This window comes from Daktulosphaira vitifoliae, unplaced genomic scaffold (assembly GCF_025091365.1).
Source record: "Daktulosphaira vitifoliae isolate Bord-2020 unplaced genomic scaffold, ASM2509136v1 Scaffold_5, whole genome shotgun sequence".
Classification (NCBI taxonomy): Eukaryota; Metazoa; Arthropoda; class Insecta; order Hemiptera; family Phylloxeridae; genus Daktulosphaira; species Daktulosphaira vitifoliae.
The window spans coordinates 6697497-6722740 of record NW_026099576.1 but is presented as its reverse complement, the minus strand read 5'-3'; the positions used below and the strand labels follow the sequence as shown (position 1 = coordinate 6722740).

Sequence of the window (25244 nt, the reverse complement as noted above, 5' to 3'; positions counted from 1 at the left end):
TTTTTGTCAGCTTCCCTTAAAACATCTAACATTATTAATACAATTTCGCCATGAGTTTTTATTGCATTGCCATATTTGCTTAAACTATCCACGTCATGTTTTTCTTTGTTTTCAATCATTTAAATTAAATAGCGGTTATTATGATTAAAATAATTGTATTGGGTCTATGCGTATATGGGATAACAAAAAATGGTTACCCTTGAAGTTTAAACATTGGGACTACTACCGTATCCTCTGGTTCCGCAAACAACCACTCATACGTGCCCGGTATTGTTTTAGTATGATACTATATAGCTTATCGTGGTATGTGCGTACTCAGGTGTTAAAAAATCTAGATATTTATCCATTACCATGGTGACGAAATCCCCCGTTGCGCTGCGCTTCAGTGTCGGTGTAATCGGGCTCTAGTGGGCTACGAAATATCGGTACGAGCGCAGTCTCCCTAGATCGGAAAATCGGGCGCGTTCTTAGGTTGCGGATAGAGGATTGACATGCAGATATGCAGGTTAGCCGCTAAATAAGCAGTCCATTCGTTTGGACTGACAAATAAGCGATTGCGGACAGCGAGTCGCCAAAACGCTAGTTAATCCTGTAGATATGCAGGATATCCGTGAAATAAGCCTATATGGACGAATAAGCGGTAGCGTTTGGGTGTGAACGGAAAACAATGTCAATGCAACCAGTGAAGTTAGCCGCTCACTAGCTGAAGGGATTGGCTCTTAGGGCAGCCCAATCACAAAATCATTTACCAAATGACAATGGAGTATGATAAAGTTACGGTTACTGAACCAGAGGATTCGGATGCCTTGTACTGGTGGTTAATGGTGTACACTACCCACCAACACCAGGTGTCGTTATTCAGTTGAGGCGATTTCGTAAAGCAGCCGCGTCGACGTGCGACCACTGTTCGGATCACCCGGTAGAGGCTGATAGTGCTCTGCACACCCTCTTCCGGTGCGAGGCGTGGGCCCAGGAGCGGGACTCTTTGGAGTCTCGACTAGGGTCCACGTTCCGAGTCGGGTTCATGGTGGACCTGATGTTGAGGAGTCGGGAGGCGTGGAGGCTCGTCCAGACGTTCGCCGAATCCGTCTTATTATAGAAGGAGTAAGCGGAACGCCTGAGACAGAGGCATCCACGCCGGCCGGTATAGGAGGAACTGAGGCGCTGGTTTTGGCCAGTGCCTTAGGTTCTAGTTCTTGCTTTTATGTCTTTGTTTGTGAGTTATTTTGCCAACCCTCCCTAACGGTTCCCACTGCAGATCTGGTTAACGGGATTAATTTCGGGCTGATTCGCAACGTGGTGATGTGAATTATTAAGACGGTGTGGGCCGCCCTGAATTAATGCCACACGGCAGTTCCAGGGCGGTCCACAATAATGCCGGTCGTGAAAAAAAAAAGGGAGCAAACGGGGCAATTCGAGGACGGTGATAATGGTGTACTTACCGCACCGTTACGTGGTGAAAATGGCAAGGGCCCTCATAGAAAGCGTCAGGACCTTCGCCGATCTTCAACTGACACAAACTCCGGAACAGGAGTCGCCGACTACTGGTCCTGGTACCCCGGTGACCAAACAGGACGCGTCGTTCCAGACGCACTACTGGTGGGGACACATACGGCCCAACTCCCAAAGCCGTCGGTAACGCAGCGCCCTCCCCCCCTCAGAGGCGTTAGGGAGTTTGTGGGTGTGTTCTCGCTCGTCCCTGACGTTAAAAAGCGAAGGATGAAAATTAGGAAAAAGAGGGAGGGGTGGTAAAGGACACTGGGTGTTCGATTACGGAATTAACGCCGCCTTTGCCATACAGCGTCGTGGTCCACCGGCCGTCGAAACAGTCTGCCACTGCTCCAGCCACCATGTGGACAGAGGTTGTGAAGCAAAGGGGACCAAAAAAGTGGAGCGGGTGACGACAGCCCCAAAGGTGGGGAGGTCCCTGGTGTCCCAAGGTTAAGTGCCTATTTAAGTGTGTAATATATATATATGTTACTTACAAAAATACTTGTGTTTATTTCTTTTTGATTATTATTATAATAATATTAATCATATTATAAAAATAAACTTATTCTTGCAATAATACTAATAAGTCTATTTGGAACTCATATAATAAAGTACTAAGACATAGACTTTTAATATATAGTAAATGAATGAATGTATGTTACGTTATAATAAATTAACAATACGTGAACATGGCGGGTATTACATATAGAGACGATAGAAGGTCAACTAACTCGCATTACCATCCATACGGATGACACAACGGTCGATTACCAGTATAGCAACGATAATTTTTTTTAACTTTATTTTATTGAAACTGTAGTAATACAAAAAATAAGCAATAACTGAGGTGTAAGGGTGTTTATTTGACCAAGGTTGGATATTTGAGAATTTGGTCAATTCAGGAGCAACGAGGTTCTATCGGGGTTGTAGAGTCCGAGGGTTAAAAGGTTACAAATATATAAAAAAAAATCAAATTAATTGGCCGCAACAAAAAATTTGAAACTTTCATGGCGTTTTACAAAATTATAAGAAAAGGGTCGCCAACCTACTGGGCGAGACAGTGTATTGTCGGACCACAGTAGGATTTTAAAAAAATTAACTTTTTTATATTAAAACAATTAACCAAAAATATAAAATTAATAAATATTAAAGTTGATATCCGTTGAGTCGTTGATAGTAGATGTACACCAAAACCTCGTGACAGTTGTCACATAACCATATTAATGAGGGATGACCTTATACAAGGCCGTTGCCCGTACCTTATAAACAAAGGGAAGTTGATTTTTGAAAGAAAAAAAAATACACGAGTCCATTAAAAATGGAACACGCAAAAAAAATAAAAATATGATGGTTAAGTTAAATTAAGGGGACTTTATTAAGTAAAAAAAAAAAAATCAAAAAAAAATTAAATTAACACGAGGCAAAAAACCGAATGGTCAAAAAACCTCGTCTACAAATTAAAGGGGAACAAAGACAGAAAAAAAAAACAGATATTAATAAAAAAATTCTAGTTACACCTACACTTTTATTGTTAGAGAATACGATGAACGTCTTCGGGTACCCGCCGTCTATTAATCGCAGCATTACCGCTAAGCACGGTGGGTATACGCCCCAAGTAAGCGACTGGTTTTAGGCAGTTAGACTTAGCTTGCAAGACGTTGGGACACACCGGAATAAAATGCACTACGTCACCACATTGTACCAATATATTATCACCCATAAAGTATAATATAAAACCTAAAAACAAAATCACAAAAAAATATATATAACATGACATGTGGTCTTGTAACTCGCCTGCCATGTTGAGGGACCTAAATAAAAAAAATAGGGGCACCTACACAAAAAAAAACACTATAAAAAAATATAAAAAAAATTCGCCACACGTGCTTATGGCACAGCGCACTAAAAAAAAAAAAACTGGCTCAAAACATTAAATAAACATTATACATTACCCGCCCCGAAGGGCTAAAGAAACAGGAGCAAGGTTTAACCGACGCCGTGATAAAAAAAATTACATTTTTACATAGCGGGCACTCACGAGAAAAACAAAATTATATTTCAATAAACACAAAAGTTGCAGCGCACACAACTAAATCTACCGCTACGGACGGGAAATAGTATGACCAGTTCCGACTATAGCTATTCCCCAACAAAACGTTCGGCGTTTGACCCGGCGGTCCGTTGGCGATAACACGGCTAGCCTTTAGAGTAGGGGTCAAAAAAAAACTAAATACCCAGTGCCGGAAATTATTAAGAACAATTTAAATCATATGGCGACAATGTATGCGGTGAGCAGTGCAAATGATGTTCAAGATGGGAAAGGAGCGGGGTGAATGTACACACAAATGCCGTCCATGAACCGGTCTGAAGTAGTACACAGCTGACTATCTCGCACGCGCATAAACAAATCACAACACCTTATCATGATTACTTATTTGATAAACGTCGCCGCAGTCCACATTCGGCTCAACATAAATATATATACATAAAAATAGATAAAAAAAATAAATAAATACTTTTGTCACGTTATAATTGTAATACGAATAACTCCGGATAATTACTATTGAAAAAGTTAGGTCAATAACAATTCATGCATGGAATAACATTGGCCGGATCAACAAGATATCGATCTAAACTGTAAATTACTATCGGGACCACGTGCTTTTCAACGTAGCAGTCAGTGGATTAAGGCACAGATAATCAACTCAACTGCATAAATCAGATTTCAATATGTTAAATCATGTAATTTTGTTAGTTATTTTATGGGTACTTAATTTACTAATGTGACAGTTGTTATATCCCTATTATTTATGTCATTATATTTAGCTGCCGTCTAAACATACTTGTTAAGTTCATTTATTATTTTCACTCGTTTTCTTCCTTTATTCTACGTATTTTATGTTAAGCAATTACAACCAATAAAACCCATTTATTCCTTTTTCGAGCCGATTGAGTACCCGCTTGTGTAAACAGGTTCCGGATTCCTTTGGCCTTCATTCCCGGCTTTGTTCAATATTTTGATTAGCAGACCCTGGTTAGGTTATATTTATTTGTCATTTAATGTAATTATAGTGTTTTATAAGACTAATAAGTACTTAATTATTAGAAGCTATTAATTTGTATTAAATTTAGTTCATTATTTATAGATTAATAACTTTTTGTTATATAGTCTACTTATAAATTGTTGGTAAATATTTTATATTTATTTCGCGTTTAGTACCATTATGTGAGATAGACATTTTGTATTTTTTCTTCTTAGCGTTTAAAGTTTCTCTATAGAGATATTACAAATGACCTAACTGGTAAGTACCTGAAATAATACACTGAGGCAACAAAGAGGCGATGGCCATCTTACGAATACTATGTAATGTGATTATGTATAAGGTATGAACTAGTCAGTAACAATTAATAAAGTTTGAATAGAAATAAGTGATCTATTGCTTTATCATTCTTTACTCAGATTATTAATTCTAAATAATTGGGTTAATATAAATTTACTTACTTCTTTTATTTGGCTTGTACGAAGATCATCAAGGTTTGCGTAAAGATTTATACTGCCTCTTTTAAATAAATAAAGTGTTAAGTGAGTCTCTTAGTAAATCAGCGCCTTTTTATATTATTTTTAATTACCCCCATCTTGGGTTGTTAACGTCAGCGCTTTTAGTGATTTTCAGTTTATTGTATAAAATTTGAACATAATATGATAGTTATTTTAAGATAAGTTGTATAGTGTACAATAATCAATTTAACATGTATATACATATACAGGGTGATTTTTTTATCATAACCCTCTCAATTACTTACAGAATAATAATAATTAAAAAAAAATTTTTTATTATTATCTTTAGTTACACATTATTCTTGAATTATTAACTATGTAATACTTTTTAAGTTCATCCCTTATGCCTGGTAAGGGTGTCAACTTTGTTTTTTTAAATGGTAACACATATTTTTAATTTAATAAAATGTTTGAGTTTTTAATTCAATAATAAATGGCATTTGAATTTTTAATAAAACTTAATTTGTTTATTAGATATAAACATTTAAAGTTTCAAATTTTTGAGTTAATATATAGGTATACTACACAAGGGATTACAAATACAGGTAGCTAATTGATTTTTTATGACATCGATATTAGCAGGTACACAGCATTGTTATTATCAATGATAGTAAGGTACATTGTTGTGAGTTTATAAATACACTAACTGTGAATACAAAAAGTATATCTATTGATAGTCACAATTGATAATAAACAATCCGTGACTGTGATAGCAATATCATAAAAAACCAAGAAAAATCAGTTTTATTTAATTTTTAAAAAAAAATTACAGTTTCCAGTTATACTTTTCCAGTGTCTTAAATTTTAATTGTACACAGAAATTGTACAGAAGTAATATTAATCACCGTGATATCTTCTATAAAAAACGTTATTTGAGTTTTTTTCAAATTATGAATCCTTTCCAAATAAAAATTTAAAACAACTACGAAAGNAAAACGTTATTTGAGTTTTTTTCAAATTATGAATCCTTTCCAAAGAAAAATTTAAAACAACTACGAAAGCGTGTTTTTTTTTTTAAATTTTTTTTGCATGTATGTTTTTTTGTTCATAAATTAACAAGTTTTCTTAGTTATATTAAATAAAAAAAAAAAACAAGAAACACAATAAAATAATAATTGTAATAGATGAGTGTTTAATATTTTGGAGAAAGTCGCGTATTCCTACACAGTTTTCTTCAGGCTGTGTTATTAAATTAAAAAAATTGTATGAGAAATGGAGAAAGTTGGACAAAAATAAATCTAGACAAACAAAAACACAAGAACAACATTATAATATTTTTTCTGAAGAATTAGACAACCTCTTTGACATTTCTCATATCGAAGCTCTGAATATGATGAGTAATTATCCTTAGACTAACAGTTTTTATTATCACAACTTAAAAATGGCCGCCCAGGGTGCATCTTTGGTATTGATATGAAGTTAACAGGTAATGAAAAACGTAAAATTACTCGACAAGAAAAAGATGATCAAAAGAAAAAAGAAAAGTTAGAAATCGCAAATTGTACAAGTAATTATTAAATATTACACAATAATTTCAGTACATTATAAGTAAGCAGTTTGTATATACCGAAGTATTTTATTATTTAGCCGAAACTCAATATTATAGCAGCTCTAGCTCCGAGGACGAAGATATTGATACGGAGGAAAACGTTGAAGAAATGAGTCAATTACCTGGGCCTTCAAAAGAAGTAAATGCACTAGAAGATATATGTTGTTTTGTAGTTGAATGTTATATTAAAATGTGATTTTTAGCTGCGAATATTATAGCAGCTCCTATAAATGATTTAATGTTATTAAAAAAGCTATTAAATTACAGTAATAATAAACTAGAAGAAGTAGCTATAAAACAATTTATAAACCATTTATGATATTTAAATGATGAGTGTGCTGTGTTTTCTTTATTTGACGATCGACTTGACATTAATACTAAACAGCGAATGGCAAAAAAAATATTAAAAGGTTATGAACAGAGCACGAATGAAGAGCCTGAAGAAAATGAAGATTCAAATATAAAATTAATTTTAAATATGAAGATTTATCAGATTTTCTAGAAAAAGATGTTCCTTTTTCGTTGCTCAGCAACAATTCATGGAAATTATTCCAACGATTTAAATTAAAATTCAAGTTTATATATGTAGATCCTACCACATGGAAATAAATAATGAATACAATAACGCCAAAGAAATATTATCCTCGACAAAAATAGTAAACGACAGAATTCAACGACAAATTTGGTATGAAAATCAAATTCAATTTATATTACAATTATCAAATTATATAATAATACTGCAAAATTTAAAATTTAAAATTATTATAACCTTTACTTTGGACTATTTTAGGTGGTTCAACTATATCGCCAGCTGTATCCCAGATGTAGCCAAGNCAATATTTTATTGTGTTTCTTTTGTGAATAGAATAATGAGTTATATTATTGAATATTCCTCAGAATAATCTTAAACTCCAACCAAATTTGTTATATAATAAGTGTACATTCATGCAAGAGTTAATAATAATAGTTAGAATTTTAATTGTAAAAATAATGCCTAAAATTCCAGACATGAATGAACCAAAATATGTGAACCATCCCCAAATTTGATGTAATTTATCTTCTACCATGGAACTTATGACTGAAGAATCAATAAGTTTGTGTAGATTTATTTGATTGGTTACTTCATATCCTAATGTTTGACGAACAATGTTGTTTTGTATTGCTGTAATTTCTTGATCGAACATTAAATGTTTTTGTAATGCTTGCATTACATCTTGATTATAAATACCAGCGGACATTAAGCATTCCGGGGATTTATAATTCCATGTAAATTTGGTTTCTGGTTTTAATATCTCTGTTGTTTTGACATCAATTAAATTTGGATCGAGTCCAAACCATTCTCCATCTAAAAAGTAAGCGCATGGTAATCTATTGTTACAAGTAGTTTCTGTTCCATATTTTTGTAATATGTGTGATTTTGGTGCCATGAAGGATGATTTATTTTGATGTATGACATGTAGTTCATGAAAACAAGTATCTTTTTTGCCATTTCGACTAGAACTGGTTTGCATTTCATGAGGTAGATGATTTCTCCACTAGATATTGCCATACAACCAGGAGTTTCACACATGGCGTAAGAATATTCTGCCAAACTGTATGAGGCTAGAGATAATTTTTGCATTAATATTTTTCTTTCTATGTTGCATTGTTTTGTTATAATATCAATGTATAAATCATTTAATGATCTAGAAATATGGAATTCAACCCAAACGAATTTTGTGTTGACATATGAAATTAAGTCCGTGTGTTGAGGAGAAATAGTTTTTAATTTGAAGTTTTCTAAGTGTTGCGTCTGTGTTACAATGTATAATTGAGGATATTCTGTCTGTATGACAGGTATAACGCAGGCTTCAATATTTTTTAAATATCTTAATGCAAAAGCAATTCCTTGTGTTTCAACAAGGAAAGTCCTTGTTTCATCAGTTGGATTAGAAAAAGATTTTGATTGTATCACTGATGCTGGGCCGTCATAAAGAACAACGTAGTCCAAATCGCAGTCTTGAGAATTTGTATTCCATATGACTTCACCTTTGGAGGAGTCAAAACCATATGATTCTGAAAGTGTGAATCGTACGCCATTTGGTAATATCTTAGAATTTTCTCTGTAATTTGTTGTATCATATCCTTCTGTTAAAGTGATTTCATATTTTGCTTGTACTATAGTTTTGTGAAATATGCCTCTATTATTAATAAAAGTAGTACCTTCACAGTTGCCTTTATGGTCAATGGATCCAGCAATTGTAGAAAAAGCTTGTGTTGTATGATTAATTTTTAGATTGTGTAATATTCCTCCTAATGGTAACTGATAGAATAATTTATTGTGGATTTCTTCACAGCGTACAGTACCTAATTCTGTTACTTCTAAATAATAACCATCAGGAAGAGCTTGTAGATTACCGAATGTGGAACATTTAAAAATTAAATAGTTAATGGATATAAGGCAGGTTCTGTAGAAAATGGTGTGTGTTTCTGATTTTTGTAATAATTTAATTCGTTCTATTCTCATCGTTTTTGTTGGCCGTGACTTCTCGCATTGTTCTACTGAAAGACTACTAAATGACGTTATGTTTAAATGGTCTACCGAACAGTCGTATGCAATGATTGAGTGAACTTCAATGAATATAGTGGAGAATATGATTGGTAATAGCAGATTCATGTTTACTTTTTTCTTTTATATTATATGAAATTAAAAATGTATACAAGGTTAAGATTGAATAACATTTTCAGATTAATTTATGCCAAATATATCTATAAAAAAAAATTTTAGTTCATAGAAAATTTATTGTTTTCATGTGATAAGGTGAATTGAGATAAATACTGTGAAAGTAAATATCAGAATTAAAATTAAATTGAATTAACTATGCTATAATTGATTTGGTGTAATGTAAATATATTTATAATAGAGACAAGATAAAAATTGTTTTTATTTGTATATATATTTTATTTATTTATTTATAAGATAACACCCTCGAAGGGCAATGTAGTACAGGTAGTAATATAATAATATAAATACAATTTTAAAAAATTAACAATATACAGTGATACATTTATAAAATTAAGGTGAACAACAATTAGATATTAAGTATAAAAATAATATAAATTAGAAGTAATGAATTATTATGAATATAACATTGAATATTTGTGTTAGAATGATTATTATTAGTTATTACACATTTTAATTTGTTAGGACAATCATAAAAAAAATCAAAGTTGGAAATATTATTACAAGACATTAACATACGGTTTAATGGGCTATATTTAATGAAATTATTTTTCCCTAGAATAGTAAAAAATAATTGTTGAGATCGGGTATTATAAGCTGGTATTTTAAAACAAATTTGTTCGAGTAGCTCTGGGCAGATAATTTTATTATTTAATAGGTTGTATATAAATGTTAAATCAATAAATAGGCGTCTTGATTCTAAGGTTGGGATTTGACATTTGATTGCAACATCATTGATTGATTTACCTACCATACCTATTTTGTGAGCTATCATTCGAAAGAAGCGTCTTTGAGTTTTTTCTATTTTATTTTTGTGGCCGGCTTGAGTTGGGTTCCAAATAATAGAGCCGAATTCAAGTGTAGATCTAACAAGAGCTGTGTATAAGGTAATTAAACAATTGGGGTCGTTAAATTCAGAGCAATTTCTCTTTATAAATCCTAAATTCCGAATAGCTTTATTATATAGTATGTTAATGTGTTCAGAAAAATTTAGATCATCTGACAGTATTACACCTAAATCTCGAATATGGGAAACTTTTTTTAGTTTGTAATCACCAATATTATAGTCAGAAGGTATTCTTACTTTGCGACGACAAAATGAAATAAATGAGCATTTAGAACTATTTATCTCTAAGCCATTTAATGAACACCATTGAAATAGACTATTCAAGTCAATTNTAAATGAACACCATATATTATTTTTTTTTTTAATTATTTATTAGTTATTATGCCTTCTATTTTTTTGTGTATGATTTAAATAAAATAAGTTTGACGTAATTAAATCAATGTTATAATATAATAAAAAAATTTAGTTGATCAATATATGTAGATCTGAATATAATAATTTCATGTTGAGTATTGATGATAATAAGAAAAAAATGTTGTAAATAATTATATATATTTAAAATATATGTATAAGTTGTTTGTCAAAATTAAAAAAAATATATGTGTCCAGTAATTTTTTGTGGGAATTGGGTATTTATATTTCTTATCGGGTTTTTTGGTCAAACTTCTACTAATGAGTCCCTCTTCCCAACACATATGTCCATCATCGGACGGTATGTTCGGTCGAAATATAGCGCTGTACCATCTCCTCATATCGAACTCTACATCGCATGCAGCATAATTGGCTATTTCTGTGGCCAGAAATGATATAGGTTTCGATTTAAAATATTGGATTACGTCGTGAGTCCATATAGAATTATATTTTGAAAGATGATAATTATGCACTACAATCTTTCGGTGTTTTTCTTTAAAAAAGCATTCAGGGCATAATTTCTGTCTGTTACATACTCTTTTATCGTTCTTCCAAAAGGTGTTTTTTATGATATAAATCCCGTGACAAGATGGGTCCATATTCTAATAACATTAGAGAATAAAGTATAAGAGTATTGTTCTTAAAATGTATGTATTTAAGAGATTATTAAATCGTTCAAGAATAATTAAAATAAAGAAGGAGAAAGGAAAAAAAGTATATTATATATGGTATGGATACATAATTTGTATACAATAATATGAAAGATGTTATAAAGTTTATTAATATGAATAATGCATTTCTTTGGATGTTTGGTATTTATCATAATAATGAGAATTAAGCATTTCCGCAGTATTAAGTCTTTCAATATTTAGAAATATTGATTGTTTATGTTTGGGGGGAGTATGCTGTAGAAAAACCTTGTTTTACGCCCAAGTTTTCACAAACTTGCTTAACTTGGTTATTTCTAAAATGTGTGCCCCTGTCTGATGTAAATTGTTCAAAGCATCCCCATTGAGAAACTATTTGAATAATACATTTTACAGTTGATTCGGCTGTATTTGATTCAACAGCTTTAGTAAATAGATATTTTGTATTGTGACAAGTAGCCACTAAAATATATTTATTTTTATTACTAGACGGTAAGGGTCCAAGATAGTCAAAAACGAGTCTTGATATGGGCTTGCTTGTGATTGGTATTGGTTGTAAATAACCAATAGATTTTCCACTTAATTTTTTATTTACTTGGCAATTAGGACATGGCTTTATGAAATTAGTAACATCTTGTCGTACGTCGGTAGTGCCCCAACGTAGACACAAAAGTTTAACACAAATTTGTTAATGTTTTATATATATATATATAGACGACGAGTTCGTCGTTCGAGCTCTTCTCGAGTCCTCCGTTGGATAAACTGATCAGCCCCAATCCCTCTAATTAGTGAACTACTAAAGGGGTAGAGTTTAGACCCGTCAGCACAGTCTAGCTCAAAAGTAGCAGACTGAAGGGTGGCTCCTTGTCAGCCACCATCACAACTACTTTTTTACTATACCCACTAAAGAACGGTTAAGCCCAAAAACTAGCCAGCTCGTACACTAATTATTAAGATTGACTAAAGGACCAGCAGTCCAACCTTGACTCTAGCTGCACACACACACACAATTCTAAGAACACGGTGAATATAAAATATTTGCTCTAAGTCCAGGTTTTAAAATAACAATTTTATTTAAGAAACGTATCAAACACAAAGTCAAAAAGTAATATCAAAAATGTAACACAAAACAAAATTAAATCGTACAAAGACACTCGCGTACCCGTAACTCGACGTTTCTTCGACAAAAACGTCCAGTCACGTCTCGCCCAGTATCGTCACCCTATACTTTTCATGTTTCCCTTTCATATTCTTTTTCCCATCATTATTAATTTGCTTACCCTGCATTTCCGCAGTATTAAGTCTTTCAATATTTAGAAATATTGATTGTTTATGTTTGGGGGGAGTATGCTGTAGAAAAACCTTGTTTTACGCCCAAGTTTTCACAAACTTTTTTTCATATTCTTTTTCCCATCATTATTAATTTTCTTACCCTGCATTTCCCTTTTATATGGAATTATTATATTGCTTAAGAGTTCAAAAATTGCTTACTACTATTGTAAAGCTTATATTATACTAAAATCGACGTAATTCAATACTTCCTCATCTTATTACTACAATATNCGTAATTCAATATTTCCTCATCTTATTACTACAATCTTTAACAAGATTTTGTCAATAATATTTTTGCTGTATTTTATGTATTGTTTGAGAGATCCTAGTGTGACCTCCTATAGGACTTTCATGATAAGATTTTAAAATATTAGATGTTAAATTTGAAGGGATTACTTAAATTGTTTCAATAATTTTTGTGTTTGTGAATTTTTTGTAATATAATAAGTCATTTTTAATAATAAATTGTCTTGATTTTCTTTTGAATTTTTTTGGGATGTCTTTATTATGTAAAGCATCAATAATATTTTTAAGAAATTCATTATTAAGTTGTGATTCTTTAATTTCAATTAAATTTAAATTTAGAGTATTTAATATTTTATCAATTTGAAATATTATTAATTGAATATCTGGATAAAGCGTCTGCTACTTTATTTTCTTTGCCTTTTTTGTATATTATGTTGAAATTGAAGTCTAATAATTTTAAAGTTAATCTAGCAGTTCTAGCAGATAGAATTTTTAGACTTTTATAGTATTGAAAACTAATGTTGTCGCAAAAAATTACGAAATGTCTCATCCAGAGATATTCTCTAAAGTATGTAACTCCAAAACATAACCCTAATAACTCTAATGTAGTTGAAGAATATGTTTTTTTCATTAGGTAATAATTTTCTACTGGCATAACCTACTGGAAATAAAACATTATCATGTTCTTGTTCTAAACATGCACCTAAACCAATAATAGAGGCATCTGTTATTAAAAATATCTTTTTATCATCATCAAAATGTTTAAGAACTGGATGTATAGTTAAAATTCGTTTAAGTGTGTTGAATGAATCATTGTGTTCAGAATTCCATAGAATCATTTTTGTGTCTCCTTTTATTAAATCAGTGAGGGGATTTGCTATTTTTGCAAAATCTTTTATGTTTTCTATAATATGAGCACATTCCTTTAAATGATCTCATATCTTTTTGAGTTTGGGGAACTTTAAACTCAGTGATTGCTTTAGTATTTTTATCTAATGGTTGTATACCCTCTATATTTATCTTATGACCTAGTAGTTCTATTTCGTCATAAAAAAATTTACATTTACTTGTTTTTAAAGAAAAATTATAATGATTCATTATTTCAAAAGCTTGTTTTAAATTTTCTAAGCTTTCGTTAAAAGTTTTTTCAAAAGAAGTTAAGTCGTCAAGATAAATAATTAATGATTTTTATAATAAAGATGAAAAGATTTCATTTAATTTTCTTTGAAAAATAGCACTACTATTTTTAAAACCTTGAGGTAATCTAGTAAAAGTGTAAAGACCAAGTGCAGGAGTAAAGGCCAATTTATATTGATCTTTAAGTCTGACAGGTATTTGAAAAAATGCACTGTTAAAATCTAATAAATTAAAATATTTTGAATTTCTAATGCTCTTAATAAGTATTAGATATAAGTCTGATTGAACTCTTTCATTAAGTTCCTTGTATAAGACTACTAATCTATAAGAATTTTTGTCTTTTTTACTAACCAAAAAAGCAGGTGCTCCAAAATTAGATGTAACTGGTTTTATTATATCTGCCTCTAAAAGTTAATCTATATGTTTTTTTAATTCCTCTCTCTGTTCTGGTGAGATTCTATGAGAAGCATTGAATTAAGATTCAGTAAAATTTGGTTTCATTTTGATTTTACATGGAACTACATTCGCATGTTTAATTAAACTATTATCATCGCAAAATAAATGTGTATACTGTGTAATCAAATCAGTAGCCTGTTTATGTTCAGAATTTGTTAAGTGAGGTGAAATATTGATTGTATTTCCTTCCATATCTACAATGGTTGGCTTACTTTCATGTGTATGTGTATTAGTGTTTAAAATTTTGTTATTTTATGATTTTAATAATCTTTTGTTTTTATTGACAAATTATTTTCATTAATGATTAAATTATTAATGTCAATATTACTGTCAACATCATTGGCAATATTATTAAATTCTTTTTTGTTTAAAAATAGATTCTTTTAAATTGTCTATAGATTCAAATTCTGTAAAATTTATTGTTTTTAAAGGAATATCCCTTGATGGTTTATTTGATTTTGTACCTGGAATCCAGTGTGTGTGTTTATCTACATTGTATAAGACTATAGGTGGGCGATTACCTAAACCATAAATGATTCCAGTTTTATCTGTATCATTAAAAATATATGTGTCATGATTGTAATGATTCACAATAGCTGCTAATTCATCATCACTAAACCAATAATTAGGTAGATCAGATAATTCTAAAAGCTCTAATATTTCAAAAACAGAATTTACTTTTTCATCTTTTCCATCATTAAGTGTGTTTATAATTTCAAAAAATCCGCAATTATTTTCACTATAAATGTTTTCTCCCTTTTTATAAGATTTAAAAATTTTTAAGTTATCATTATTCTGATTATAATTATTGACTTTGTCTGATATATTTTTATTATAAAATTGTTTAATTGTGTTTATAACTGAATTGTGTTTTTTAGTTTTCCAATCATTAGTAATATATTCATTATTTTGATGGCATATTAAAATATTAATACTAGTGTTTATAAAAGTCGAAAAAATCATTTGTTTAATTATGGTCCATTGATGCTATTCTAGGCATTGCTATATGTGCATCATGATATTTTATCATTTCAATTTTTAAGTTAATTAAAGCTTTTTCAATATTTATGTATTCTAGCTTTTCAAAATAATAATTTTTTGTAATTAAGAAATAAATTACTCTACCATTAGCACAAACTGGGATAGCATCACCTATTTTTGGATTTAATTTGTATAAGTTGGGAGCCATAGTACCATATTTATTACTTATATCTAATTATATGCCCTTATTCATTTTAAGGTCAGCTCAAATACAATGTGCGATTGAATAATAATCGTATACTATAAACAATTCCATTACTTTTTCAGAAAAGTTATAAGTTAATTGATTACAATTGAAATTATTATCAATAAATACAGGTATAAGAGTGTCTTCATTAAATTTTATTACTTCCTTATCAAAGTCTATGATACTATTTTGTTGTTCCAAAAAATCATTACCAAGAGGATAATTAAACAGGATAAGTCTTCCACAACAAATGCTTTAATATGATAATTTATTGATTCAATTTTTAAGACAATATTCGTTGTTCCTAAAATATTTAATGGTCTATTGTCAGGGCCACTTATTTTTAGGTTATATTGCAATTTGATCTGACTGTGAGGTATCAAAGTATGTGTTATGCAACATATATTTGATCCTGTGTCAATCGTGATAGGTATTTTAATATCATTAAATAAAGCATAAAAATTTAAAGCGATAGACATGTGTTTAGTGTGTGTTATGTTATTGATAATTTTGTGTGGTGCTTTAAAAGGTAAACTGTGTCGTTCAGCACCATCGCTTAACCTAGTACTTAGTTTTTTGGAAGTTCTATACAGCTTAAGGCTGTATGTCCAACTAAATTACAAATTTGGCAAATTGTTTGATTGTTTTTGAAAAAACAATTTGACGTGTCATGAGAATTTCTATGACATATATTACAATTAAGATTTCTTGAATATTGATTTTGTTTATTTAAATTAGATTGAAAATTATTACTATTTTCATTATAATTGTTTCTTTGAGGTTTATAATAATTTTGATTTTGCCAATTTTGCTTGAAAGTATTTCTGTTTTGTGTATTAATTGGATAGCGGTTTTGATTAGACGACAAATTATTGTTGTTAAAACGCCCTTGATAATTTTGATTATTAGGATTATTTTTATAAGAAAAAACATTATTATGAAATTGATTGATATTATTTTGTGAACTATAATTAGCTCTAAAATTATTTTGAAATTTGTTTGGTTGAAAATAGTTGTTAAATATATTATTTTTTTGCGATCTATTATTCATTGCTGACAAATTATTAAATTGCGAATTGTTTTGATGTTGATTATTGATTGAAGTTAATAAATTCATTATAAAATTGTTCTTGATTTTGTTTTAAACATTGAAATTCCTCAGTTAATTTTTTAATATCATTATTTTCATTATTTTGATTTATTTGATTAATTTTTTCATTTATTATAGACTGTTTTATTTCAGATGGGCTTTAATTGTTTCTCCAGTGATCATAAATTCAACTTTTTCATAGTTACAAATATTTCTTTTTAACTCTTCTAAATTGCAATTATCAAGAATACTAACATATCTAGGAATACTTGGTCTAAGACCTTTCATTACATTTCTTACTAATTCAGTCTCCAACATATTACTATCAATTATCTTACATAAAGCTTCCATATCATTAATATAAGCAACCGTTTGTTCATCATCTAACTGTTTTCTTTTTTCTAATAATATACGTAACATATCATTCTAAGAAATAGGTTCAAATTCTTCTATAACTTTTCTAAAAATGTAATTATCAGCACAAATTTTTTTTATACATACATTATAAGTACATCTTTCATTTGACATACTTTTTATTAAAATTGGACATTTTCCCCATATATAAGGGGCGTTCAAAACTTGAAACATTGTATAAAAAATAGAACTTTTTCAACTTAATTTTTGAAAATGATCCGGAAATACTGCGTCCTTTAAATATATATAAAATTAAAGGTTATGTCATATACTAAAAAATGAAAAAAAAAATTTGTCCCGACGAACTATCTTCTATGTGCTAATGGCTGTCGAATTTAAAAAAAAAATGTAATGTTTGCTATAAAAATCACCTTCTATCGGGATGTTTTTTATTCTTAAAACTGCCATAACTTTTTCAAATATTAACAAATAAAAATAATATTTTTTTATATAGAAACCTTTGGTAATTTCCTTTCATTTGATATCTTTTTTTTTGAAAATATAACACTTAATTTGCTCATAGGCGGGATTTCAAATAGCAACTTTTTACAAAAACTCACTTTTTCAACTTAATTTTTGAAAATGTTCCAGAAATACTGCGTCCTTTAACTTTTCTGATAATTGTGCTGTAAATAGTAATTATAAAATTTCCTGATTGCATTAATCTTAATCATTAATCTGATATCAATCTTAATTTCATTTTTTTCTATTTAATAATGTAAATTTCAAACTTGCAAAGTTGAGCTAAAAGTTATGGTAATAAATTCATTTTTGTTCTATTTAGACTTTCACTTTGAAAGACAAAAAAAGAAGGTTCAAAATGATTTCTTTTAACATATTAAAAATCAAAATCAATAATAATTTGAAAACAATTAATTTAAAAAATTATATAATATATAATTAAAAAAAATACTAATCTGGGTAAAATTAAGGAAATAGAAGTTGATGTTGCTTTTGTCCATCAATTTTTTAGAATTAAACACTATCTACAGATTTTCATCGAAGCGTTTCTAATGAGAGTGATTTTAATCACTGTCAGATTAAATCTATACTGGACCTAACAATGCAACATCCCTACTACGACCCTACCCCACTGTGCTGGGTTTTTGAAATATAATTTTATTTAAATTCACTTTTTGTTTTCCTTTAAACTCAGGTATTTTCCTCTGATTTAATTTCACTATATAATTGAAATATATATATATTTTACTCGAATAATTTTAATTCACTTATTTAATAGTGACTTTTATTCTCAATTTGAAAATTCAATACTCAATTCAATTTACTTTTTATTTCAGTATATTGTAGTAATACAAAAAATTAGCAAAAACTGAGGTGTTAGGGGATTTATTTGACCAAGGTTAGATATTTGAGGATTTGGTCAATTCAGGAGCAACGAGGTTCTATCGGGGTTGTAGAGTCCGAGGATTTAGAACAATAAAGACAAGTAGATATAAAAAGAAATTATTAAAGTTTCTCTATAGAGATATTACAAATGACCTAACTGGTAAGTACCTGAAATAATACACTGAGGCAACAAAGAGGCGATGGCCATCTTACGAATACCATGTAACGTGATTATGTATAAGGTATGAACTAGTCAGTAACAATTAATAAAGTTTGAATAGAAATAAGTGATCTATTGCTTTATCATTCTTTACTCAGATTATTAATTCTAAATAATTGGGTTAATATAAATTTACTTAGTTCTTTTATTTAGCTTGTACGAAGATCGTCAAGGTTTGCGTAAAGTTTTATACTGTCTCTTTTAAATAAATAAAGTGTTAACGCAAAATAATAGTATTCAATATCGCTTAAAATGTACCGACACGGGGTAGAACCTAGTTTGTTCAAAATAAATCAATTAGGAGAATACTGAATTCCTTATTGAATTCAGATCTTCAAAAGAAGAGAAAATTGAGAGTCTCTTAGAAAATCAGCGCCTTTTTATATTATTTATAATTACCCCCATCATGGATTGTTGCCGTCAGCGCTTTTAGTGATTTTCAGTTTATTGTATAAAATTTGAACATAATATGATAGTTATTTTAAGATAAGTTGTATAGTATACAATAATCAATTTAACATGTATATACATATATAATAGCTAGTGTACAAATGTGTATATGTTATGACAGATAAATTAATTATTTGTTTGTATACAATTGGTATAAAATATTGATATATTAAAATATATTAAAATATATTAAATATAATTATATTATTAATTAAATATTAATTATATTAATTAACTATGAAATATTGATAAATGCATGATGCGTACTACAGAGCATTGTCCATATTACGACAAAACTGTCATAACTATTTTTAAATATGAACAAATATTAAAATCGTATTATAAATAATAAGTTGAAATTGTTGATTATGAATAATTTGTTGATTATACTTTTTTAAATAACGTTCTGATATTACGCCTTGGCATCAACACTATATTCTTGTGTTAATACATAATTCATATGTTATGTAATAAATAGTACATATCATGATTATATTCTGAGTTTCAATTTAATTAGTAAATCATATAAAATATTAAAATACTAAGTGATAAAATATATGCTAAATTACTCGAAATATGTATAAAAGAATAGTAATTTATTAAAACAATAATAAATACTTAAAATTGTCAAATATTATTTTTATGCGTAGAACTTAAACAAATAATGCCATTAATAAAACATAATTGCAAACGTGATAAATAATGAAAGTAAAAAAAACGATTACAAAAGATATATACCAGCTTGTAAAAGTAAAGAAAAATTTTTTATGCAGTTTTTGTTTCTTAATTTAATTTTTAATACTTCAAAAAATGATTCTGAAAAAAATTATATTATTATTGACCATTCATTTAATACTTGGGATATCCTATAATGATTTAAAGTGTAATTTTTTGAAATATATGTTAAATTATTTTAATCATAATAATCGCTATTTAATTGAATTGATTGAAAACAAAGAAAAATATGACGTGGATAGTTTAAGCAAATATGGCAATGCAATAAAAACTCATGGCGAAATCGTATTAATAATGTTAGATGTTTTAAGGGAAGCTGATAAAAAATTTTACCCGAAAGAATTGATATCAGTCAATTTATATTTAAATAATGTCTCTGGGAATGTTGAATTCTATGCTAAAAACGATGACGGAATATTTGATTTGTCAGATAAAACTTCAAGTATTATTAAAGGTTACAAAATGCATCATAAGTTATTGTCAGATCATTTATACATTATAATAGCCAAACATTGTCAATGTGCCATATTTGACGAAGTATTTATTTATATTCCCGATTACAACGAATCAGGCGAATATACTCTCGGAAATTTTCAAATTGTTTCAAATAAACTTAGAAACCGATTGTTACAAAGTGATAAACATCAAAACGACACCGATGAATATATTAAAAATTTAACATTTAGTAGAGTATATTTTTATTTTAAAAAAGCTATTAAAAGGTGTGAATACTGGGAATTTTTACCAAAAAATTTACTATTTTATAACTTTATGATGAATAATCGCGAAATTTCTGAAAAAGATCTTATAAGAAATTCTCAGGATAAACAATATCCACAGTTAATAAACGGAAGAATTCAAAATGTTTTAGATTTTATTCGATTTGCACCACTCGCTATAATTTGTCCCGACGAAAGACACTTGACCCTTTTTGATATATTTAGATATATCAAGTATAGTTTTTACACGAAAGATATACAAGTATTTCATGTACTTCTAATGACTGCAACATTTCGTCCTATTGCTTTACTCGTTAGACTTCTTATCAATATTCTTAGGTCCTCAATAGACGTTTACAATTTTTATAGTGACGAAAAAGAAAGTTTAATATTGTATCATAATATTATTTTCGTTGGTAATAGAATAATTGAAATTTTTCAAGATTTTGTTAATTTGGATCTCTTTGGTGATGGCCCATCTAGAGTATTTCTTAAATTATCAGAAATAACTTCTCAATGTCTTAAATATTTCATTAATAAAAATAACACAAGTGTCAAGTTATCATCCATAAAACTGATGCATTCATTAAAATCATTTTTTTATGATAACAAATTTAATTTTGATAATATATATGAGTATTCTACAAAGGATATTATCAATACTTGCTTTAATGAATTGACTGTAAACATGAAACATACGGAAACATTTTTGAGAAACTTAGAAGAACACAAAAAATTATTTGAAGTAACCAAAAAAACTTTGAATATTAATCACAAGTTAAATTTACAATTGACTAATGTTTTCAATAAATATACAATGAGTAAGTTTTAATGTAAATTTAATTTTATTATGAGTTTTACATATACGAAAATTAAATATAATAGTTAAAAAATAATTGAAGTATTATTATTATTTAGAACTAACATTTTTCTTCACTTATTATTTTTCGAAATTATCTTAATTATAATTATTATAATCTTGTAAATATCATTATCATTTTAAGTATGTCTTTTAATCTCTTTTAAAATGTATCATATAAAAATAAAAATACCATCATATTTTGCTTTTAGATGTGTTATGTCAAACTAAAGATATTTATACATTATTATATAAATTCAATGATGAATATGTCACTCAAATTGTTGATTACGATAAAAACATTACATTTGATGATGATGAAAAAATAAACAAATATATGAGTTATGAAAATTATCCTGAAGATTATATCAATAATGATTATTACTACGATCTACACTATTATCCTATATATTTGAAAAATTATATATTGTTTATATAAATTGTACGCAATTTTTATAATTATAAATAATATTTAGATTATTTTTACACATGGACTATATTATACCTTAATGATAATATTATAATTAGGGTTCGGATTTAGATGTCCTAAAAAACATTAAAATATGTCTTAAAACAAAATAATGTACTATGCAAATGTTTTAAAATAAAAATATAATGTAAAAAGATTTTAATGATTTATATGTATACTGTTATTCTAACATCATTTATTGTTTTAAATATTTCCAAAAATAATTTATACAGGGAATGACATTTGTTTTCTCTAAACTTCTGAAATAATGAACTATTCATTTATTTGCTTTTGTTCGGTCGTGACGAAACAGTTTGGTGGGTGAGCGCCGGTTTTTTATTCTCTTCAACAAGAGCGCGACCTGTCACAACTGGTTTACTTGTTAGGGTAGTGTGTGGCGGTGGTCGCGAAGGGTCATTCGCGTATCGGCATGCATAGAGTGGTTTTGTGTATCACGGACTCTAGTGCGTTATTTTGTTGGTTTTGTTTTCTTTGACGGTTTTATGTGTTCAATTCACTCTGTTGATTGCGTCGGGCTCAACTGCTTTACTTGACACATTCACTATCTTCTTTTGGGTACAGAAAGCAAGGTCAGACTATACATTTTCTGTTTGTCAAAATATTAATTACTAAAAATTTATGTTGTTGTATTTTAGTATATTAGTTTTTAAATGTAAGTACTAACAATAGATTTAAGATAAACCAATTTTGTTACTGTATTAGAGAGTACATATTTAATTTCGGTAAATAAATTACAGTCCATTAAAAACGTTATTCTTTTAATTTTATTTTAAGGAACCTTTAGACGTGATTTCACTCGGCGATTGGTCGTCCGAGTATTTCGCGTCGCACATTTTGGTCCATTCGGGACGGATTTTTTATAAATTTATTATTTTAATCTTTAATGTAATTTTTAGAATTTGTTTTAATTGCTTAGCTTATAGGGTTTTTTTTATTGTAAGTGCCTATTTTGCTGCTTAAATCCTATTTTTATCTTGTTTCTGCACACAAAACGAATAATTGAAGATGCCGCGCAGTAAAAACATAAAGGTAGTACCGGAGCTATCTCGGGTGTTAGTGCGTGCGCGAGCCGCTCGTGACAGTGCAGTACGCACGGTACGTAACGTGTTTGCGTTATCCCTCGAAGCGCGTACAGACGTGTCGAAACAACCGTCATTTTGTTCACGGGCAGACACAATCGAAAAATATATTAATGAGTTCGAGGAACAACAGGGAGCCATATTGAATGCTCTTGTTGATATAGATCGCGTAAACGAATTTGAGACGATCGACGCGCTAGTCGCAGATGNTCTTCTTTTGGGTACAGAAAGCAAGGTCAGACTATACATTTTCTGTTTGTCAAAATATTAATTACTAAAAATTTATGTTGTTGTATTTTAGTATATTAGTTTTTAAATATAAGTACTAACAATAGATTTAAGATAAACCAATTTTGTTACTGTATTAGAGAGTACATATTTAATTTCGGTAAATAAATTACAGTCCATTAAAAACGTTATTCTTTTAATTTTATTTTAAGGAACCTTTAGACGTGATTTCACTCGGCGATTGGTCGTCCGAGTATTTCGCGTCGCACAGCTTTAAATATAAACTTTTTTTTATTGAAATTATTTTATTAAAAATTATTATTACTTATACTATATTGAATTTTAAGATGCCCATTTTAAAATTCCATTTTACAATTATTGTGATGTTATTTTTATTAAAACTATTTATAGTCTATACTTTCAAATTCATTACGATTCTACAAATTTAGTGTTTATTTGAAGTTCATTAAGTTTATTTTATTTCAAAAATGTTATTAATAGCTGAAACGTATTGTTCGCCTTAAAAATACAAAAAATAAAGTTTATATTTCATTGACATTATTAAAATAAATAAGGCTTTTTAAAAAAAATATATACATTTTATTTTTCTCTTGATCGTTATACGATTTTTGTCTAAATAAAAAATACAGAAACATAGTATAATATTAGTTATGTTACTTAAAATAATTTGTTGTAATTTTTCCTTTTAAATTTTAAACATCATGTAGAGTTTATATATAAGTGTTATACTGCTTGTTCAGTGAGTAAGGAAACAGGCTAATTGTTATAAATCATGAGAACAATAAAAATCAATTTACTTACATACTGAATACTATATATTTTTTTTCATCTTACGTACATTAATATGGTAGTATCGGTTATGTTGTGGCTAATTGTAATACGAATAATTCCGGATAATTACTATTGAAAAAGTTAGGTCAATAACAATTCATGCATGGAATAACATTAGCCGGATCAACAAGATATCGATCTAAACTGTAAATTACTATCGGGACCACGTGGTTTTCAACGTAGCAGTCAGTGGATTAAGGCTTTATAAATATTGGGCACGGGTTTTTTACACTTAACTATATTTTTTTCACATAACTTATGACGATATCTAACGCACTTATACGAATTTTAAATTAAAATACCTAAATAATATATAATAATATTATGTTATTCCACGTATAGCAATCGCTGCTGCTACACACTACGTCGGGTAGAAATTAACCCTTTTCTAACTCGGTTTGTTAGAATTATTTACGAACACGCACATACAACGCTTAACTCACGTATTCTAATAACGCACTTTCGTTACGCAAAATTTCTCACTTTCATGTTTCCGATATACACTAGACGTTACGGCGAAGGACCATATGTTCGGGCGTGATCTCTTACGGCTAAAAAAATCTTAAATACAATTAAAATCAGAGGTTAAGTACAAAAAAATGGATATGCGCATATTATGTGTACGTGAACTGTGTGCTGTACAAAGGTAGACTAGATTATTATAAATCCTGACGACTGTATAGCCGCCGAAAACCGATAAGAAAACACAATAATAACAACATTTATCGTATAGGCCGAAACAGCTTGTTAAAAAAATACATACATTTTTTTTTTTTGTTGCTCTTGATTGTTATACGATTTTTCTCTAAATAAAAAACATTATAATATTAGATTTTTTACTTAAAATAATTTTTTGTAATTTTTCCTTTTAAATTTTAAACATTATGTCGAGTTTCTATATAAATATGTTATATAGGTTGTTCAATAAATAAGGAACAGTAAAAATCAGTTTACTTACATACTGATACGATCACATTTGCATGTGCCCATATCTCGGCCTCCCATAACATCACTGGGCCGTTTATTAGGCATATATATATATCTATATAAATAATTTACACAGTGACATACAACAATACTAACAGGAGGACTGACTGAATTATTGTAGAGGTTGACGTCCTCTTGAATCATTTATT

At 29.0% G+C, this 25244-nt stretch overlaps 1 protein-coding gene across 2 annotated transcripts in view; it reads left to right on the top strand.

The window, feature by feature from the left end:
• LOC126908525 (uncharacterized) overlaps positions 1 to 25244 on the top strand; it is a 78119-nt gene that overhangs the window by 24986 nt on the left and 27889 nt on the right. The window contains exons 1-2 of one of the 2 annotated variants that reach the window (XM_050690687.1): positions 19947 to 21421; positions 21672 to 21947. In XM_050690687.1, the coding sequence (XP_050546644.1) occupies positions 19957 to 21421; positions 21672 to 21898 (1692 nt within the window). In that variant the 5' untranslated portion in view covers positions 19947 to 19956 and the 3' untranslated portion in view covers positions 21899 to 21947. Of the gene's footprint in view, positions 1 to 19946; positions 21422 to 21671; positions 21948 to 25244 lie in introns of those variants that run through there. The other variant, XM_050690686.1, reaches the window with a different exon arrangement.